This window comes from Aptenodytes patagonicus, chromosome 3 (genome assembly GCF_965638725.1).
Source record: "Aptenodytes patagonicus chromosome 3, bAptPat1.pri.cur, whole genome shotgun sequence".
Lineage (NCBI taxonomy): Eukaryota > Metazoa > Chordata > Aves > Sphenisciformes > Spheniscidae > Aptenodytes > Aptenodytes patagonicus.
The window spans coordinates 8,626,386-8,645,736 of NC_134951.1; the positions used below are offsets into that span (position 1 = coordinate 8,626,386).

The 19,351-nt window shown below is 39.6% G+C and overlaps 1 protein-coding gene across 6 annotated transcripts in view; it reads left to right on the top strand.

Moving 5' to 3' along the window:
• The window catches only part of ITSN2 (intersectin 2), a 90,516-nt gene that overhangs the window by 40,723 nt on the left and 30,442 nt on the right, over window positions 1-19,351 (top strand). For 5 of the 6 annotated variants that reach the window (XM_076332680.1, XM_076332683.1, XM_076332685.1 and 2 more), the window contains exons 8-20: window positions 500-642; window positions 1,977-2,040; window positions 6,465-6,602; window positions 6,712-6,797; window positions 7,777-8,039; window positions 8,779-8,928; window positions 9,159-9,299; window positions 10,125-10,212; window positions 10,815-10,954; window positions 11,820-11,900; window positions 13,701-13,837; window positions 15,754-16,199; window positions 17,301-17,422. In XM_076332680.1, coding sequence (XP_076188795.1) covers window positions 500-642; window positions 1,977-2,040; window positions 6,465-6,602; window positions 6,712-6,797; window positions 7,777-8,039; window positions 8,779-8,928; window positions 9,159-9,299; window positions 10,125-10,212; window positions 10,815-10,954; window positions 11,820-11,900; window positions 13,701-13,837; window positions 15,754-16,199; window positions 17,301-17,422 — 1,999 coding nt within the window. The remainder of the gene's footprint in view (window positions 1-499; window positions 643-1,976; window positions 2,041-6,464; window positions 6,603-6,711; window positions 6,798-7,776; window positions 8,040-8,778; window positions 8,929-9,158; window positions 9,300-10,124; window positions 10,213-10,814; window positions 10,955-11,819; window positions 11,901-13,700; window positions 13,838-15,753; window positions 16,200-17,300; window positions 17,423-19,351) is intronic. The other variant, XM_076332684.1, reaches the window with a different exon arrangement.

Here is a 19,351-nt window from a genome sequence, read left to right on the forward strand (position 1 = left end):
GTGGAATATAGTGGCTTTAGCAGCTTTAGAAGCTGCTTTTGGTTGTGAGTTTATCAGACAAATTTTTATGCTCATGGTTATTCATTTGCATACCTCTTAAAGTTACTTAGACATCTGCCCAATGCTTCACAGCCCTTGTAAACATTCTTGTGAAAGTTGAGATGTTTTCCTATGGTTTCCTATAGTATTATTTTGCAGTGGTGGACCGATGAATTATGTGGCATACGTGCCTGTGATACCAAGGGAACAGGATCTTGAATTCAAGAGTTTCCTTTTAGATATGTGTCCCTAATTTCACAGTAAAATTCCGTATTAGTGAATAAAATATTTAGAGCAAGTTAGCAGAGGTAAAACTTTGTGGAAGTTGTTTCATGTTACCAGAAGATGCTATATATCGTCTGTTCCAATGCCTGTTTATTAAGCCGAGTAACCTAGAGTTCTTTCTTTCTCTCTTTTTTCTTTTTTTTTTTTTTTTTCTTTTTTTCAAATTGTATTACAGTTCAAATTCTTCCTCTAGTGCTTCACTAGCTGGGAACTCACCAAAGATTGCATCCTCAGACTGGGCAGTTCCTCAGGCCTCCAGATTAAAATACAGACAGAAATTTAACAGTCTTGATAAAAGTATGAGTGGATATTTATCAGGTGAGTATGGCATTTGATATGGAAGGGGGAAAATCAGCAGTGTTTCTTGTCTCTGGAACATCGCATGCTGAGGGATGGAATCCCAGCTTGGGATTTGACTTCCATATGAAATAAAAGCTGAAATTGTTGACATTCAGACCTATGCAGGAGAGAGAGTGGGTTTCAGCTACTGGTTCCAGTCAGCCAAGAAATGGAAATGGGTATCAGTTTATTGGCTTGGGCTCTGCGTTAGACCTGGGGGGACCTGAGGAGGCAGCAGTCTCCCCAGGTAGACTGGGGAAGCTACAGCAGCAATTGAGGGGAACCAGAGAAGAGTGGCAGTGGTGAGATCTAACTAGAAGAGCCTGAGAACCATAAGGCTGGGGAAGTCAGCTCCATGAAGTCAGCAGTCATTTTTCAAGCATCGCTCTTTGGACTGAGACTCTTTCTTATGACTTTGTAAAATGGGGGACCTCTCACGATCATTTTTGTGCCATGTGCTCCTATGTATATGTATGAATAATTGCTTAGATATTTGGGCTTTATCTTTTGAAAGAAAGCAGTTCAGGAAAGACACTGCAGTACTGCAGCCATTGATTGGAATTTTTCAAAAGTAATTGAAGGGAGTCATTCCTTCTTGACTTTCAGTGACATTTGTGCTGTGCCACTGCATTATGGTGGTTTTGAAAGACTTCACACAAAGTTTAATACAAGAGTAGAGTTTTATGAGAGTTCTTATAAAACTGGATTACTTGCTGTACTGCAGTGAGTAGAGCGCTGGCCGGGCAGTTAGTAGATGTAAAGTCAATATGTATGTCTGTAGCTTACTAGATTTCCCATTTTGAATAAGCCCTTACCAAGCTTTTGCCTCGGTTTCCTAGCCTACAAAAAAGGAGGATAATCTCTCTTTCAAGAAAGGGATTCAGTGCTTTTTATCTTCTTCAGTTGATTTTGGGCTGAAGGTTTCATCGACCCGCCTAGAAAGGTATATAGTTCTTTGCTATCAAAGGAAAGCTGACAGCTTTCTAGTGTGCTAGCTCAAGCTTTAGGTAGGCAGTCAGCTGTGCTTTTGTAACAGCTGTGGGGATTACCATAAATACCCATTTTTCATGGCAGTTTTTCTGTTAGGTGCTCTGAGTGAAAAGTACACAAGAATACTTACATCTTTATTGTGTTCAGGTTGTAATGCCTGTTGTTAAGCCTGGAAGTAATGCCAACTGTCAGCCACTGATGAAAATGGATTAGATTAATATTAAAAATAAACATGCCCCAGTTCATGACCCATTTTTTTTGCTACATGTGAATCTTTGTTCCAAGTATTTATTTTTATTAAAATCTTTTACGCTTTCGCTAAGGATTTCAAGCAAGGAATGCCCTTCTGCAATCAAACCTTTCACAGACTCAGTTGGCTACTATTTGGTAAGTTTAGATTATGAATTCAGCGTGTTTATGGTGTTAAGAGAGGAAATGTACTTTATTTAATAAGAAATGATGAAGGGACACCATAGATCTAGAATCATAAACTGAAACTAAGCTACTTCTTAAACTAGTTTGTTCATCAGTACATTTTCAAAAGACACCATGACATAATATAATTAATTTTTTCACTCTTTGTGTTTTGTTCGTTAAACTCCATATAGTAATACAGATATTAATTTCAATTTCTGATTCAGTGATGCACTAGTTTAGTTGAGATGAGGGTTTGTTCCTTTTAAAAGTAGGATTCTGAAATCAGGCTTGTTAGTTTTAAAATATGGAGAAAGATTAAAAATGGACTAACTCTTCAGATTCCTAGTTTTACTGCAGTTCCCATAAAGATATCTGCATATTACACATTTGTTAAGACTTGCCTTTACTGTGGTGATGGAAATGGTTACAGTTGTCTGAAGGCTTGAATAATCTGCCTTTACCCTGCTAGATATGGTAGTTTGGATTATGCCTTCAGGCATAACTCGGATGTTATACATAAAATTTACTGGCCCAGCAGAATTCACAATAGCTTGGCGCTTTACATCTCTTTCTGAGTTCCCTTTCTTCCTCTTTATCCCAGGGCAGTCATTTGTTTGTCTCTAGCAGCAGCAAGCCAAAATATTCCTTATATTCGTTCATCTTACTTGGTTGCATGCTGTGAAGGTAAAAATGGAGTGTCAGGTTGTATTCCTTCGCTCTGGAGTATGGGGACAAAAAGCAGGTAGATAGTCACCAGCAGTTTTCCTCCTGGGTGCCTAGCCTGAAGATATCGGTAGCCAATGTGAGGAGGTCTGTGTACCCATGTAGAGGATTAACAGCCCAAGTTTCAGTTTTGCCCGAAGTAAGGAGTTAGAATATTTCTACCAGGGTACCGTAGAAATTACGGTAATTTCTGTAATAATGGTACTGTTATGTGTGAATAGTGCTGGTCTGTGAACATAATAAAAATCTTATTTCATCATCTCCTGCTTTTGTTTTTCACTGCGGTGTGTGTGTGGGTGATGTCTTTTTGTGTGTTTTGGTGTTTCCTTTTTGTTTTTAGTGGGTTTTTTTAATCTGCTTTTTTTTTTTTTCAAGAGCAGTTATTTTATTAAGCATTTCACTTAAGTGCAGTCTAAGGACACATTCCTGCAATTGTATCTGCACAGATAGTTCTTTTAGAAAGGTTCCTGCTTTCTTGCCTGCATCTCTGGAAACATTTCACTGGTTTCCCACGCCCTCCCCCCCAGTTGTGTGGGAAGCATTTTGTAGGCTAATGATCATAGAATCATAGAATAGTTTGGGTTGGAAGGGACCTCTAAAGGTCATCTAGTCCAACCCCCCTGCCGTGGACAGGGACATCTGCAACTAGATCAGGTTGCTCAGAGCCCCGTCCAACCTGACCTGGAATGTTTCCAGGGATGGGGCATCCACCACCTCTCGGGGCAACCTGTGCCAGTGCTTCACCACCCTCAGCATAAAAAGTGTCTTCCTTAGATCTAGTCTAAATCTACCCCCCTTTAGTTTAAAGCCATTCCCCCTTGTCCTGTCGCAACAGGCCCTGCTAAAAAGTCTGCTGCCATTTTTCTTACAGGCACCCTTTAAGTACTGAAAGGCCTCAATAAGGTCTCCCCGAAGCCTTCTCTTCTCTAGGCTGAACAACTCCAACTCTCTCAGCCTTTCTTCAGAGGAGAGGTGTTCCATCCCCCTGATCATTTTTGTGACCCTCCTCTGGACCCGCTCCAACAGGTCCGTGTCTTTCTTCTGCTGAGGGCTCCAGAGCTGGACGCAGGACTGCAGGTGGGGTCTCACCAGAGCAGAGTAGAGGGGCAGGATCCCCTCCCTCAACCTGTTGGCCACGCTGCTTTGGATGCAGCCCAGGATACGACTGGCCTTCTGGGCTGCGAGCGCACATTGCTGGCTCATGTCCAGCTTTTCATCCACCAGGACCCCCAAGTCCTTCTCGGCAGGGCTGCTCTCCATCCCTTCATCCTCCAGCCTGTATTGATACTGGTGATTGCCCTGACCCAGGTGCAGGACCTTGCACTTGGCCTTGTTGAACCTCATGAGGTTCACACGGGCCCACTTCTCGAGCTTGTCCAGGTCCCTCTGGATGGCACCCTGTCCCTCAGGCGTATCGACTGCACCACTCAGCTTGGTGTCATCGGCAAACTTGCTGAGGATGCCCTCGATCCCACTGTCTATGTCATTAATGAAGATATTAAACAGTACTGGTCCCAATACGGACCCCTGTGGGATGCCACTTGTCACTGATCTCCATCTGGACATTGAGCCATTGACCAGTACCTTCTGGATGCGACCAACCAACCAATTCCTCACCCACCGCACAGTCCACCCATCAAATCCATCCCTCTCCAGTTGAGAGAGAAGGCTGTTGTGGGGGACTGTGTCAAAGGCCTTACAGAAGTCCAGATAGACGATATCTGTAGCTCTTCCCGTGTCCACTGATGTAGTCACTCCATCAGGAAAGGCCACTAGGTTAGTCAGGCAGGACTTGCCCTTGGTGAAGCCATGCTGGCTGTCTCGAATCATTTCCCTGTCCTCCATGTGCCTTAGCATAGCTTCCAGGAGGATCTGTTCCATGATCTTCCCAGGCACAGAGGTGAGGCTGGCAGGCTGGTAGTTCCCAGGGTCCTCCTTTCTACCCTGTTTAAAAATGGGTGCAATGTTTCCCTTTTTCTAGTTGCCAGGGACTTCATCTGACTGCCATGGCTTTTCAAATATCATGGAGAGTGGCTTGGCAACTACATCAGCCAATTCGCTCAGGAATCTGGGATGCATCTCGTCAGGTCCCATAGACTTAAGTATATTCAGGTTCCTCAGGTGGTCACGAACCTGATCTTCTCTTACAGTGGGAGGGACTTTGCTCCCCCAGTCCCTGTCTTGCGGTCCATCCACTCGAGAGGTGTGGGAAGAGAGGTTGCCAGTGAAGACTGATGCAAAAAAAAGTTGTCGAGTATCTCAGCCTTCTCCATGTCCGTTGTTACCAGTTTGCCAGTCTTGCTCATCGGGGGTGGGGGAGTGCATGTACGCTTTCTTTGACCTGCCTTTTCTGGCTGACATACCTGTAGAAGCCCTTATTATTCTGTGCATCCCTTGCCAAGTTCAGCTCCATCCGCGCCTTGGCCTTCCTGACACCATCCCTACACAACCAGGCAGCATCCCTATACTCTTCCCAGGATACCCATCCCTGCTTCCACTGCCTGTGCACTTACTTCTTGCCCTTTAGTTTGACCAGCAGGTCTTGACTCGGCTGTGCTGGTCTATTGCCTTCCTTTCCTGATTTCTTAAACATGGGGATTGAGAGCTCTTGCGCTCTATGGAAAGCATCCTTAAAGGTCTGCCAGCTCTGTTCTGCTCCCTTGTCCCTGAGGGCAGTTTCCCAGGGGGTCCTATCAACTTACTCCTCGAAGAACTGGAAGTTTGCTTTCCTAAAATTCAGAGTCCTGACTTTACTCTTCACCAGACCCATATCCCTCAGGACTGCGAACGTCACCAGTGCGTGATCATTGCAGCCCAGGCTGCCTCCAATCTTGGCGTCGCTGATTAGCTCACTTGCATTGGTGACCATCAGGTCCAGTATTGCATCCCCTCTGGTAGGGCTGTCTATTACCTGGCTTAAGAAGTTATCCTCAATGCATTCCAGGAGTCTCCTGGATTGCCTACAGCTCGCCGTGCTACTTTTCCAGCAGATGTCGGGGTGGTTGAAGTCCCCCAGCAGGACGAGAGCCTGCAGGTGGGATGCCTCCTGTAGCTGGAGTAAGAAGGCTTCGTCAATAGGCTCCCCTTGATCTGGCAGCCTGTAGTAGACACCAACCACGAAGTTCCCTTGATGATGGATTGTGTGGTTTGCCTTCTCCTTAGGGGGGGTAGGTGATTCTTTTCCTACCCATTGCAAGGTACTCTGGGGCAGCTCACGTCTTCCCTGCACTATCGAGAAGAGACAAGGGGAAAAAAATTCTACGCGAAGGTTCCTGTTGTAGAATTTGATGTAATTTTATATAATGTTTTCTTTTGCTTTAAAAAAAAAAAAAAGAAAAAGTGGTTTCTAGCATTTTGAGCTGGTTAAGAACAGTCCTGGATTCTCTTCCCAGCTCTTCTCTTGGTGTTGCAATAAATTAAGAGATGTCTCTTAACCTTTCCTATCCTTTTTGCTGTATTTTACGAAAACATCTGAATAGCAGTACATTATTAAACAAAATAATATCGCCTTTTATCAACTATTCATGTTATTAATTGTAATTAGTTTTACCAGAACATTTCACAGGAATTCTCTATTTTAAAAATTATTTTTACAGTAAATTGTTTCAGCTATCACTTGTGAGTGATTGTGATGTTTGGTTCTAATTATTATTGCTGTTAAAACTGTGCAGGTCACTAGCTGATATTGATGGAGATGGACAGCTGAAAGCCGATGAGTTTGTGTTAGCCATGCACCTAACTGATATGGCCAAAGCCGGACAACCTCTGCCACTAACTCTGCCTCTTGAACTGGTACCACCTTCCTTCAGGTATATCGCTGAGGGCAGTGACACATAATATATTTTCAATGGAAGTGTTTTATACAAGGAAAATAACCGTGTTGTTTCTCTAACAATGGTGGGCTCTTTTTCCCTCCAGGAGTGGAAAATATACTGAAAATATAAATGGAACTCTGCCATCTTACCAGCCTATGCAAGAGGAAGAGCCACAGAAAAAACAGCCAGGTAAAATAGCGTTCCCATTCTTAATGTATAGGGCTGTCTTTGAAGGGCACTGAAACCTTTAGAAAGTGGAAGACATAATCATATCCCTAGGGAGCTTCATTTCAGGAGCTAGATCCCTTTTAACTTGGATGGTAGGAAGGTTGTTAAGTGGATGTAGTCAGCCTATTACATATAATAGAATTGAGAAGGCAGAGATAGGGGCTATTTTTAGCTGTAGGAAAGGAAAAGTGTGCTGATTAATAATGTATTTTGGAAAAGAAATCCTTCATGGCCAAATACTGCCATGCTACTGCAAACTTTTTTTCAGTTGAAAGTTCCTGGCATTACTTTGTTTTGGACATTTTGAAAACAAGGGGTTCTAACGTAGTTTAATTCTCTGAAAACTAGATGCAATTTGCACATAACGTAGATTCTACTATTGACTCCCTGATGCTACCAGCAAAGGTCTCTTACATGCACACTGTGAGACGCGACTTACCTTTCTTTTTGGAAGGGTGGTTGCTGGGAGCCTAAACCATTCCTTTGTATCTCTTCTTATCCTATACTGCAGGAATTGAGCTTGATCCTGTTTTGGGTTTTGCTGTTTTTAACTCCAGGAGCTCTTACAGGGAACACCCTTAAAAACTAAGCTCTTTCTCTGTGTGTTAATGTTTCTCGCACAGTGGAAAACCTTTTTAACAGAAGATAGTCTTCTCCTAGCTTATAAAAGCTGTTCTTTTGTGTTTCCTCTAAAATTCAAGTCATTTTCGTGGTCAGTTTTAAGTTACAACATCTTTTTTGCAATTGGAATAGACTTAGGAAAACTTAGAGGTATTTTGGAAGAGAAAAATAATACTTTAACAAATGCAAGATGCTTATATCATCCATGACCCAACAACCTGAGCTTGCCAAAAAGAAAGTATCTAGCGGCGTAACTGAGGTACTTGTTTGAGAGCAATGTTTTGCACAGGACAGAAATAACTACCTTTCCTTATTTTAGTGACATTTGAGGACAAAAGGAAAGCAAACTATGAGAGGGGAAATATGGAGCTGGAAAAACGCCGTCAGGTCCTGTTGGAGCAGCAGCAGAGAGAGGCTGAACGTAAGGCTCAGAAAGAAAGAGAGGAACAAGAGCGAAGAGAGAGGGAACGCCAGGAACAGGAACGGAAAAAACAACTCGAAATGGAAAGACAGCTGGAGAGACAGCGAGAGTTGGAAAGACAAAGGGAAGAAGAAAGGAGGAAAGAAATAGAAAGGCGGGAGGTTGTTTTCTTGAAATTATTTTTTAATGCTTTAACGTATATGTACATGCATAAAGTATCCACTTGACAGAGCATTCAGGATTTGAATGCTGGCTTTGATTCTGTCTCCTCGCATGGACACTGGCAGGTTGTCTTGGAGAGAGAACATCGTTTCTCTCTGAAAATATTGTGTCTGTTATAAATGAATCAAGTGGTACAGGTTGAAGATTTTCAGATACTGCATAGGACAGATGAGATTTTCTTGGACAGATTTCTTGGATTTATGCAAAAATCTGTATACCAAATAAGATTGTACTGAATTCATAATTGATAATATTTTGACAGTTGAACTTGAGACAAACGTGCTTCTATTGGTGTCTCAGTGCATGCATAAGACTTGCAAGTTTTATGTAGTTCTATGAAATACTCAAAGGAGGTTATGAGTGCTATCTGTCAACGTGCTCGTTTATTCTAAGTATAGTAAGTATAATATAATAAGCAGTATTCTAAGAGCTTATTTCTAAGAAAGTCAGACAGACTTTCTCTCTGAATTATGTAGCTTTTCTTCATCCGGAGTTAGGAGCATGGTTACAGGATCACTTCCTCTGCTCTTTGATGCTGAAGTATGTAAGAGCACGTTACAGAAGGCAATATGTTGTGTTGCTGTTATGCTATTTAGAAATAGAGCACATTATATTCAATCATGGTCTCTTGAGTTCTGCATCTCCATTGTAATTTAAGATAATGTAACTTTTCTGCAGGCAGCAAAGCAAGAACTTGAGCGCCAGCGACGATTGGAATGGGAGAGAATTCGTCGCCAAGAACTTCTTAATCAACGTAACAGGGAACAAGAAGAAATTGTCAAGTTGACCTCTAAAAAGAAGAGCCTTAATCTTGAATTAGAAGCCCTGGTAAGACAGAAATTTCACTACACATCTTGAAATAAAGTATTTTAAAGTATGCAAATCTTAGAATCTACATTAATGGCCCAGTAGGAGTTTCACTCTATTTTGAATGAGCAATCTAAAGCAGGTATTTTGGGTTGTTTTAAAGAATTGATCATGAACTAAACTGCCAGCGGGTTTAGTGCAGAAGCGTTTTTTGCAGTATATGGTATAATTTGTCTTCGATTTCTTTCTAGACGGACAAACATCAGCAAATCTCAGGCAGATTGCAAGATGTTCAAAGCAAAAAGCAAATTCGAAAAACTGAGCTGGAGGCTTTAGATAAGAAATATGACCAAGGAATCATGGAAGTTAAGCAACTACAACAACAGCTTCAGGTATGTAACTTTCTGTTAAGCTTGTAGTTTTCCTTTACTACCTATTCTGTGTTTCCATGATGCTGTTGATAATACATCCCCATAGGGAGGAATAGTGAATCAGTTTGATTATAGCGGAGAGAGGAAGTTGGCAAGGCTGTCAACATTGCAGAGGTTTTTAGTTTTATTTGTGGTGGTAAAGAAATGATTACATGGGCTACAACAAGCTAATAGTTGAATGAGGACAGTTGTCAAAGCGTCAGCTATTATTTTGTGAACCAATAATAGTGACTTCTCTTTAATTATGAGTTCTTTTATGGCTCGAATTTTTGTGAGGAATGTTTTCCTGTATGCAGACCAAGTTGGTCTTAGGGCTGAATTATCTCGCTGCTCTTTTTTCTTTTTTTCCTCTCTTTGAGTAGCAAGACATGAATTATTTCAAATCAGTTGACTACCATAAATCATCCTCTACTATATTTTTATGTAATGCTCCTGCACATCAGGGAAACTTCTTTTCATGTTCCTGTGTGTCACAGAAAGTTACTGTTTGGGCTTGGGGCAGTCAACTTAAATGTTCTCATGATAATATTTACACTTTTAGCATGTCTGTTTTTTTTTTTTTTTTTTCCCAAGCTGTGTTTAAATGCTTTTGGGTCAAAAAGCATTCAATTTTAATAGTATTTATATTGAGAGTATAGAAGTCATTTTTTCCTCTACCCCGTAATGATAACTTGCATCCACGTTTCATTAACATGAGCTGAAGTTATGTGTGAAAATTCACCCATTTTTACTTACTGTTTTATAAACAATACTAAAAATTTGTTATGTTCTCTTCAATATCCACAGGAGTATCAGAATAAACTAATCTATTTAGTTCCTGAAAAGCAATTGTTAAGTGAAAGAATTAAAAGTGCTCAACTTGAAAACACTCAGAGTAAGTGCCTGCAAATGAATTCTCTTCTGTTTGCTTTGCTGGCTTTTCATCACTTGTAAAAAAGGCTGAAGGATACAGAGGTGTTAGTCACATCTTCACTTTTATATCTTTTCAGTTAGTGCCATCTTAGCATTGTTTCATCTGCATTTCATTATTTCCTTCATGTTCTAAATAAGGGGCAAACACATTTTCACGAGAAAGCACAGATTTTTGCTTGAAACTCTATTTATACAGACTATGCAGCCCACAGATATTATTACACCTTGTCTTTTTTTGGTAGTGTAAACTCAAGGGAGTTCATTTATGTAAAATTTCCACTGGTCTTTACATCAAATCACACTAGAAGTCCCTAGCTAAAGAAGTTTGCTATGAATTGGTCTGATATTAAAAACCAACTTGCAATTTATTCTGTATGTATTATATGTAATGCCTCTGTGTCTCAGTTAGGTGTTGGGCCCACTTTGTGCTGTATAGGAATAGAAAGGTAAATCAAGGAATTTTTGTGAGGAAAGAGGTTGGGACTGTGTGTATATTAGGAAAAATAATAAAATAATTAGTGAAAAGATAAATCCTTGTATAATTGCTTGTCTTTCCTTATGCAGGTACAGGAATCGGTTCAGTGCACAAAAAGTCCCTAGAAAAGGAAGAATTATGCCAAAGACTTAAGGAACAACTAGATGCCCTTGAGAAAGAAACTGCTTCTAAACTTGCCGAAATGGCTGCATTTAACAGTCAGCTTAAGGTACATCTATTCTCTAAATACTTAGTCTTAAAATGGTAAGCAGTATCTTTATTTCTTCATCCAGTCATAAAGATTGGTGGCACTTCTGCCAGGCTCCCAAAAAGCTTTTTCCAGCTTTCCATGTCAAATAAGAACTAGCAAAAGTCTTGGAGTAAACAGTGCAATAAAAATGCATTTAGAACTATCGCTAACGTACTAAAATATGAACTTCCTGCTAATCATTGCTTTGCATGAATCAACTGTTGCTCACTCTCAACTTTTGCCTTCTAGAATTTATTTTGATTTAGAATTGAAGTTTTTCAGGCCCTTGCAAATTCTGTTCTTACAGTACTGAGGTTATATTGGCTACTATTTTTGAATTGTGGACTGAACATTTAACTTTTATTGAAAGAATACAGGGTTTTGTAGCACATTGTACAAGATCTGCTAGCAGACTTCGGTATTGTCCTGAAAGTAAGCATAGACCAGTTATTTGTGCAGAAGTTACGAAATATTGACCACTGGCCCTGAAGGCGTTTTTGTTACAGAGGCAACTCTTGACTCGCCTAAAAACACATGCAACTCTCAGGTAGGGTAGCATGCATCCACTTAACTTTATTTACCAGCTTACTCCTAGAGGCACTGATGTGAACTTTATTCTTAAGTAATGGATTTATGCTGGGCCAACGTGAGGGCTCCGCACTCTCCAATAAAAAGAATACAAGAGAAAAATTTGTAAATGTTTAAGACAAGCATTTTTAGTTACTTGTTTATTGCATGGCTTGCTGTGTTCAGTGGCTGAATCCACCATTTAGTCTTCCCTAAAATATGTTTTTCAAAATACAGTGCAAAGATTAATTGGCTTTTTATCTGCCTTATCTTACAGTGTGAGAATATGGATGATTCTGTTCTTCAGTGCCTTTTGTCTCTGCTAAGCTGTCTCAACCACCTCTTCCTCTTACTTAAGGTTATTTTCTAATCTTTGGCTCTTTTGGTTTTTAATTATTTCGCAATTTTTCTCTGCTTACCCTTTCTGTTTGGATGTACAACTTCTATTAAATAAATTTAAATAAATAAAATAAAATCAATAGACTCCTTTTCTTTCTGCTAGCTTTTATATCCTCTTAAAGACTTAACATTTTCTTACCTGCTTAGAAAGCTGAACTGCAAAATACTGATAGCCATTTTATTTCTTAACAGACTATGTTCACTAAGTTGTTTTACCCAGATACTTTTATTTTTAGTTAAAGTAACATCAACCAAAAAATACTGTCTTAGATGGAAACAGTGTCTTCTCCCACCTTTCCACCTGTTGCTCTCTACCTGTCTCGCTATGCCTGTATCCATACATCTTAAGCTGTGAGTCAGGTTAATGAATTCTCATTCGAGTTTGAGTCTAGAAATAGCATCAGTGCCCAGAATATGACATATGATATGGCAAACGCAATGCTATTAAGCCTCCAGATTAACCCAGTACTAAAACCTACTTGCTGTTTTTCCTCAACACTGCTTTTGTCTGCTGGGGTCAGAAATCTAACTTCTGATTTTTTTATTCTCCCCCTCCCCACCCCCCGCAAATTATTCTCAGAATTACTTAACTGACCTTTCCATTTTACATGAGGGTTATTCTGTCCTTAAATCAAAGATACAAGAGTTTCTGTAATGCAATTTTGTTTCCATAGCGATCCTCAATTTCTATGCAAAATGAGAAGAAAAAGTATTCTCAGCTGAATATGTTAAGGGAATAATAGTAGTCAATTGTTTGGTTTAGTTTGTTGCTACAGAGACTTTCACTGACAGAAATCTTGTTATCTTGCCCTTTTCACATAAATTACACAGTATCTCTTAGGCAACATGATTGTTGGTAGAGGTGCATATTGTAGTGGGAACAGATCACTCTTAATTGCTTTATTTGCATTTATGAGATCAGATATGAAAAGTCAGGGTATACCTGTTGCATTGCTCAGTCTGTATCAATAGGATTCCTAAGAAAAAATAAGGTAGTATCTTACAGATGTTTTGTAACATGGTGAAGTACAATCGAAACTAATTCTATTGTTGATAATTAAATTTATAGAAGAAAAATAATCCCAAAGATTCATGCTGATTTTCTGCTGTGAAAAAGTTTGTTATGAGAGAGAGATGAAACAGGAAAGAAAAAGAGTAAAATTGTGAAGTTTACAAATATAGGAAAACTCCAGTCGGAGTTAGTGTCTTTAGGCTATGGCTTCCCGCAGTGGTAAGCTTGCGGGATATTTTTATAAAGTTTTTCTGATTTAAATATGTGACTAGTCATTCAGACAGCATCACAAAGGCGAACGCCCTACTGAAGGGATGCGTTCTCAGGTTTATGGTATTGTGTTGGCTTTCAGTTGAAGTCTGCCTCCTCGGCAAATGTGTCTTGTAGTTATTCAAAATATGTTTCATTGCCTTCTGTGTCCTTAGATAATATTGTATTTGAACACTCAGTTTTATATCTTCCCTTCTCCTCTGTCGTATTTGCCATTTCCAACAGGTGCATGACTGGAAGGGCTCTTGGAAAGCCTAAGTTACGTCAAAGGCTTTGCAAACCTGCCAGCTACTTTTATACTTCTACGTCTGTTTATTTGACTTTCTTTACAGTGACCTCCAAGGACTATTAATGACTTAATATTACTTTGTCCATTTGTATTAAAACCTGGTTCACAAAGCATTAAAATGCCTGGATGCTTTTCTCGAATGATTGGCTTTATTCCTTTTGACATACTTTGTTGTCTTTTCTCATTAGGACCTGAGAGAAAGTTACAGTACACAGCAGTTAGCCTTGGAGCAGCTCCACAGGATCAAACAGGACAAAATAAGAGAGGTAGAAAAAAGAAGAACTGAACTTGCACAGAAAAAGCGACTGGAAGATGAGGCTGCAAGGTACCATGTCTGAATGTATCAGCGTTGCAGTTTTTAAAGCAAAAGAATGCTGTGGTGACTTTAAGACACTGACTGTAATAAGCAGGAGGTCTAATCAGTAAAAATATATCCTAGTGAGTTGCCTCAGAGAAAATGTTTTATATGGAGTACCACTGATATAAGATGGTTTGAACTTCCTCTTTCCAATCTGTTTTTATCTTCTTTAAAAAAAAAAAAAACCCACACCTTATAATTCAGATAAACCATGGAGTCACGTTTGCTAATAAGATTTTTAGCTCCTTTAATATATAATCCTCACACGTTTAAAATTCCTTATGTTTTCTGCCGTGTTTTGCTGGCCTTCAAAAGATCTGACCTATTTTCTTAAAAGCACTTCTGACTGAGTAGGTACTAGTTTTGTATCATGTATATCCAGACAGTTGTGAGATTGATACTTAAGACAATAAGAGGGGCATTGACTGCTTAATTCCTATGTTAATCTTGGAAGCTGGATAAGTGAGCAAGCTTTGAGTTTTAAATTTGGTTCCTTTTTTAGGAGGACAATGAAAAAATTCAAATATATGTCTGAGGGGATCGTCCCTTCACGTATATGGTCCTGGTTTTGCTCAGCCCAGCCTTATATCAAGCACTCAAATTTCTACTGTTCTGAGCTCTTGGTTTCTCACGGTCTTGTTCCCAACTAGTTTTGTTTTCCTTTGTTTCACTGATTAAGAAACCATAGTTTCTAGGGTTTGATTTTGGCTGTCTCAAGATGCCCTCTCTCCAGACCTTCTGCTATCAGCTGCCTATTTTGAGCTTAGCAGCCCTGGATTGAAACAGTACCAGAGAGAGGGTGGATGGGCACTCTCAGTGGGCAAGTCCTCAGCTCTGGAGTTGCTTTGGTGTACTAGTTTTGACTTCTCTTCTCATTCAGAGAATTGCTCTGGTTTGTCTTTTTAATTTGAGAGAGATTTTCTTTTTCAGTGATTCATACTTGCTTTGACTGTTTTTAATGAAGCAGAGCTAGTGACCTTGTAGTATGTGTGATTCATGGTCTTAACTCACAACAGCATTTTTCTACAACATTGTGATGGAGTCTCGTAACTTTTGTGACAGTCCCTTTAAGAGAACCATATGCCACGTGTATAATGACGTCCCGTTAATTTTTCTGTTGAATATAGCTATCTGATAGAGTACCAATATTACTGCACAGCTCTACTAGATCCTGTCACGTGCTTGAAAACACAATAAAATGACCATCAGATGAGTGGACCTCCCACAGTGAAGCAGTCTCGTCTAGGCGTGGTCCCTTCTCAACAACCTCTTCAGAAGGTGGCCCAAAGGGTTAGGTCTGCTCTTTTCAGAAGAAAGGTCTCGACAGCTGAAATACAATGATTTTTAAGGGTGTTGAATTGGATAATAACCTCTTTGGAGAGATGAGGCACAGGGTAAAATCTGAATAATTTCAGAGAATACAGTCAGATTTCCAGATTCTGTCTGCTGAAGAGTGTTGCAGTGGCGGGGATAAGTGTATTGAATAGATCGCAACTGTTGAAGGCAAAAAATTAAAGCAGCAAGGATCAGTATGCAAAAGCTATTTTTATGTATGTACCAGAGTGAAATTTTGTTATTAGTCTGTTTGGAAAGCTTAGTTTCTGATCGTGATATTTGGATACTACCTTGGTGGACAGCTTAAAACCACCCTTGTTCAATTAACAGATCACTTCTTGCTCATCAGGGATGTAGGTGAGCAGAAGTGCTTGTGGAGGCACTGCACAAGTAACCATGTGGCAGTGTTTCTATACCAAGAATTCTAATCCATCTGTTATTTATATGTGTCAATTTTACTTAAAAGTGCAGCTGATTACTCTGTGAACACGATCTCATTCGGTTTTATCTGAATGTTCTCTCACTCCTCTCTCATTCTTTTCTTTCAGAAAAGCAAAACGGGAGAAGGAGAACCGGTGGCAGGAAAATATCCGAAGGGAAGAGGAAGAGAAAAAGAAGCGATTGGAGGAAGAACGAATGCAGGAAAAAGTTCAAGAAAAGCTGAAAGCTGAAGAAGCAGTTGCTCTGATGAGAGAAAGGGAAAATAAACAACAGCTTCGTTCAGAGGAGGAGAAAAATAGGCAAGCCACGATCTTGAGGGAGACAGAACAACAAAGGCAGAGGCAACTGGAAGAAGATAAAAGAAAGCAAGAACAAATTGCAAAAGAAGCTGAGGAGAGGCGTAAGCAGAACGAAGAAATAAAGAAGATAAAAGAAGTGACCAACTCTCAAGAGGTGGAGAAACGCACTTCTAAATTAAACATAAATGAGAAGTTTGCAGATCTGTTGAAACCAACAGAAGGTAAAAGTCTTAAGCCACCCTGGAAAAATGAAGGTAATCTTGGTCTGTTAGATTTTTGCTTTAATGGTTCTTATTTTCCTGAGCATCATTTCATTCTTTAAATGTATTATTGTTAATGTGACACTATGGTAGGCTTATTGTCTGAAATATTATTTAAAAAAACCCCAGCAATGTTTCATGTCTTTTGCTAGTTATAGATCATCCTGTTAACTTAGGTTACTTCTATCAGTGTTCAGCACCTATGTTTCTGATGACAAATCTTCCAGTGATCACGGCCGACAAATCACAGATGCTGGAAACAGTAATACTTTAGCTTTTTCCTATGGCCTGCACTTTCTGTCATTAAAGCAGAATGCTAATATGGAGGAGTTTGTGCAATGATGAGTGGAGGGGCAGGTAACGCTCAGCGAAGTGATTTATTAACGTTGAAATCTAGTTTGTTTCTGCATTACTCAATGCTTTATTCAATGCCTCTTATTAAAAAGCAAAGAACTGAAGTCAACCTAACTAAAATACTGGTTTAACAATATTTTCGCTAAAGGCAGTTTTGATTAGTTCCATCCTTCATTAGTTCTTGTGAGTTTTTATTAGCCACTTTTATCACTGAGTTCAGCAAGAACCAAATTAAAGCAGCGCTGAAAGATATTTGCACACCTCAACTATACCTTGTAAAACATTGACTGTTAGCAACATCAGTCACAGACTTGAAGAACATAGATACAAAGAAAATAGAAATCGTGGTATTTTAGGTTTCTAAGCAAAATCCTCACAGCTGCCAGTAGCAGTGGTATCTTTTCAACTTGGAAAATTATAATTGTGTTAAACAAGACTATATTAAAGCACTGGCTTAGCCAGAGCGGTTTGACAAGGAAAGATGAGAACATAAAGATGTCATTTTTTCACTTCAGAAGACAATGCATTTTATTGCCTGTGTTGCGTTTACTATGATTAGCATCGTATGCATCCTATCAGCCTGTCGTAGCTAGTGATCTCCTTTGATACTTGCATAGTGTCTTTGGGGCAAGAACAGTTCTCTTCTTATATTCATACCTGTTGCTTAGAATGGTAGGGCTCCAACTAAGTGCATGTCTTTCAGCTGTATCAAAATGGTAACTAGTTCCCTTATCTTTTCAGGCAATGCAGTTAGTGTCTCAGAGTCTAGGAATTCAGTTGCCTTGGTAAATTACAGAGCTTTATATCCGTTTGAAGCAAGGAATCACGATGAGATGAGCTTTAATACTGGGGATATAATTCAGGTAAGATTTGCCATTGACATTTAACTTGCAAAAACCCAACCCCGCTTCCCCAGCCTTGAGATACACCAAGGTCTTAAGTGTCAAAAGCACTATTTTGATATATTTTAAGACTTACTCAAAATTTAAATTTGGTTGGGTTTTTTTGTTTGTTTGTTTTTTAACGGGTGAAATTAGGATTAGTTCAGCTAAAACCTTTCTTTGGATCTTGCACATCCTAGAGGTGTTGAGAATCTGTTTAGAATAACAATAGTGAACTCTAAACATAAACTTTCTGATATCAGTTAATCAGGAATGATGTAGTTGCTGCAGTTCATCGTACATGTACAGGTTGGCCTTTAAGTGTCTACTTGAAATACGAGTGTAGAAAATAGAGACATGAATGGCTACATAAAATGACAAAAATTATTAATGCCATTTCAATTCAAATTAAACAAACTAATTATTTAACGAGTAGGTGTGAAAGGTTCTTTTGAATCTTAATAGCATTTTCTAATGTATTCTTAGCATAGTCTTCTGCCTCTTGTTGGCTGGTCTGTTGTAAATGCTCCTTCAGGCAGATATCTATAGTAGTTTATTCTGTGTCCATTCTTTGTAGCACTTCTCTGGATTCAGCTGAATATGCTATCTATAATGTTACAGCAGGACCGTAAGATTGGAAATGTCTTCTGGCTTCTCAGTTGAAATCTGTGTTACTTCATGTAATTTTAACACTTGTCAGCATACACGTTTTTGAAAGCATGTGCATTCAGGTGGACTTTTGAAAACTGGTTTACAACTGTGGTAATACAATTAATATATATGTTTCTAATACATAAGTCCATATGGTTCCTCCTCATTCAGATTACAAGCATGAGGTAGGTGATAAGGGAGAATTTACAAAGCAATGTGGTACAAAACATTAAAACACTTAAGTATTAGCCTTCAGTTTGACAGTGTTAAATCATTTATTTGCATTTTCATACCAGTGAAGCATGGAAGAGGGAACAAGAGAAGTAGGTTTTGTTTTGGCTTCCTTCTCAGATATAATTAACTGTGTCATTTACCTACTGATAACTTATTTTAGAAATAGGCTAACAGCTGCCGCCTCCTCCTCCTCCTTCTCCTCTTATACCCCAAACCTCAACTAAGCTAACTAGCTGATAGTATTTGATGAGCTGCTAATTTTTAGCTAATTTCGACTAATTTGCTAATTTGCAGCATAATGGAGACTTCAATATTGCTATGAATGTTTAAGGATGCTGTTGGCTGGGTGCCGGTCTCTTCTCTCAAGTAACAAGTGACAGGACAAGAGGAACTGGCCTCAAGTTGTGCCAGGGGAGGTTTAGATTGGATATTGGGAAAAATTTCTTCCCTGAAAGGGTTGTCAAGCACTGGACCAGGCTGCCCAGGGAAGTGGTGGAGTCACCATCCCTGGAGGTATTTAAAAGACGTGTAGCTGTGGTGCTTAGGGACATGGTTTAGTGGTGGACTTGGCAGTGCTAGGTTAATGGTCGGACTTGATGATCTTAAAGGTCTTTTCCAGCCTAAGTGATTCTATGGTTCTAGTCTATACTTAATATATAGTACATAACAGAATTTTTGGACATGTTTTGGATGCAGTCAAATGACAATTTTATCTGTAAGCAGAACTGCAGCAGTTGTTTTCATGCACTGCTGGGCTCGCCAGCCGCTGCCTCTTGGCTGCACATTCAACAAAATACAACACAATGCACTGTAATTTTTGGCAAGCCAGAACGGCTCCAGTACATGGTCCCCAGTGTGCACGGTTGGAGCCCGTTTGAAGGAATATAATGTCTTTGAGGCCTGTCTCTACCTGTGTCTAAAAACAGTGCAATTGCATCATCACCCTGTTTCTTCAACAGGGCAAAATCAACGCAATTCTGAAAGGGAAGAGAATGGAAATGCTGATCCTTGTGTGAGTGCTGCTCA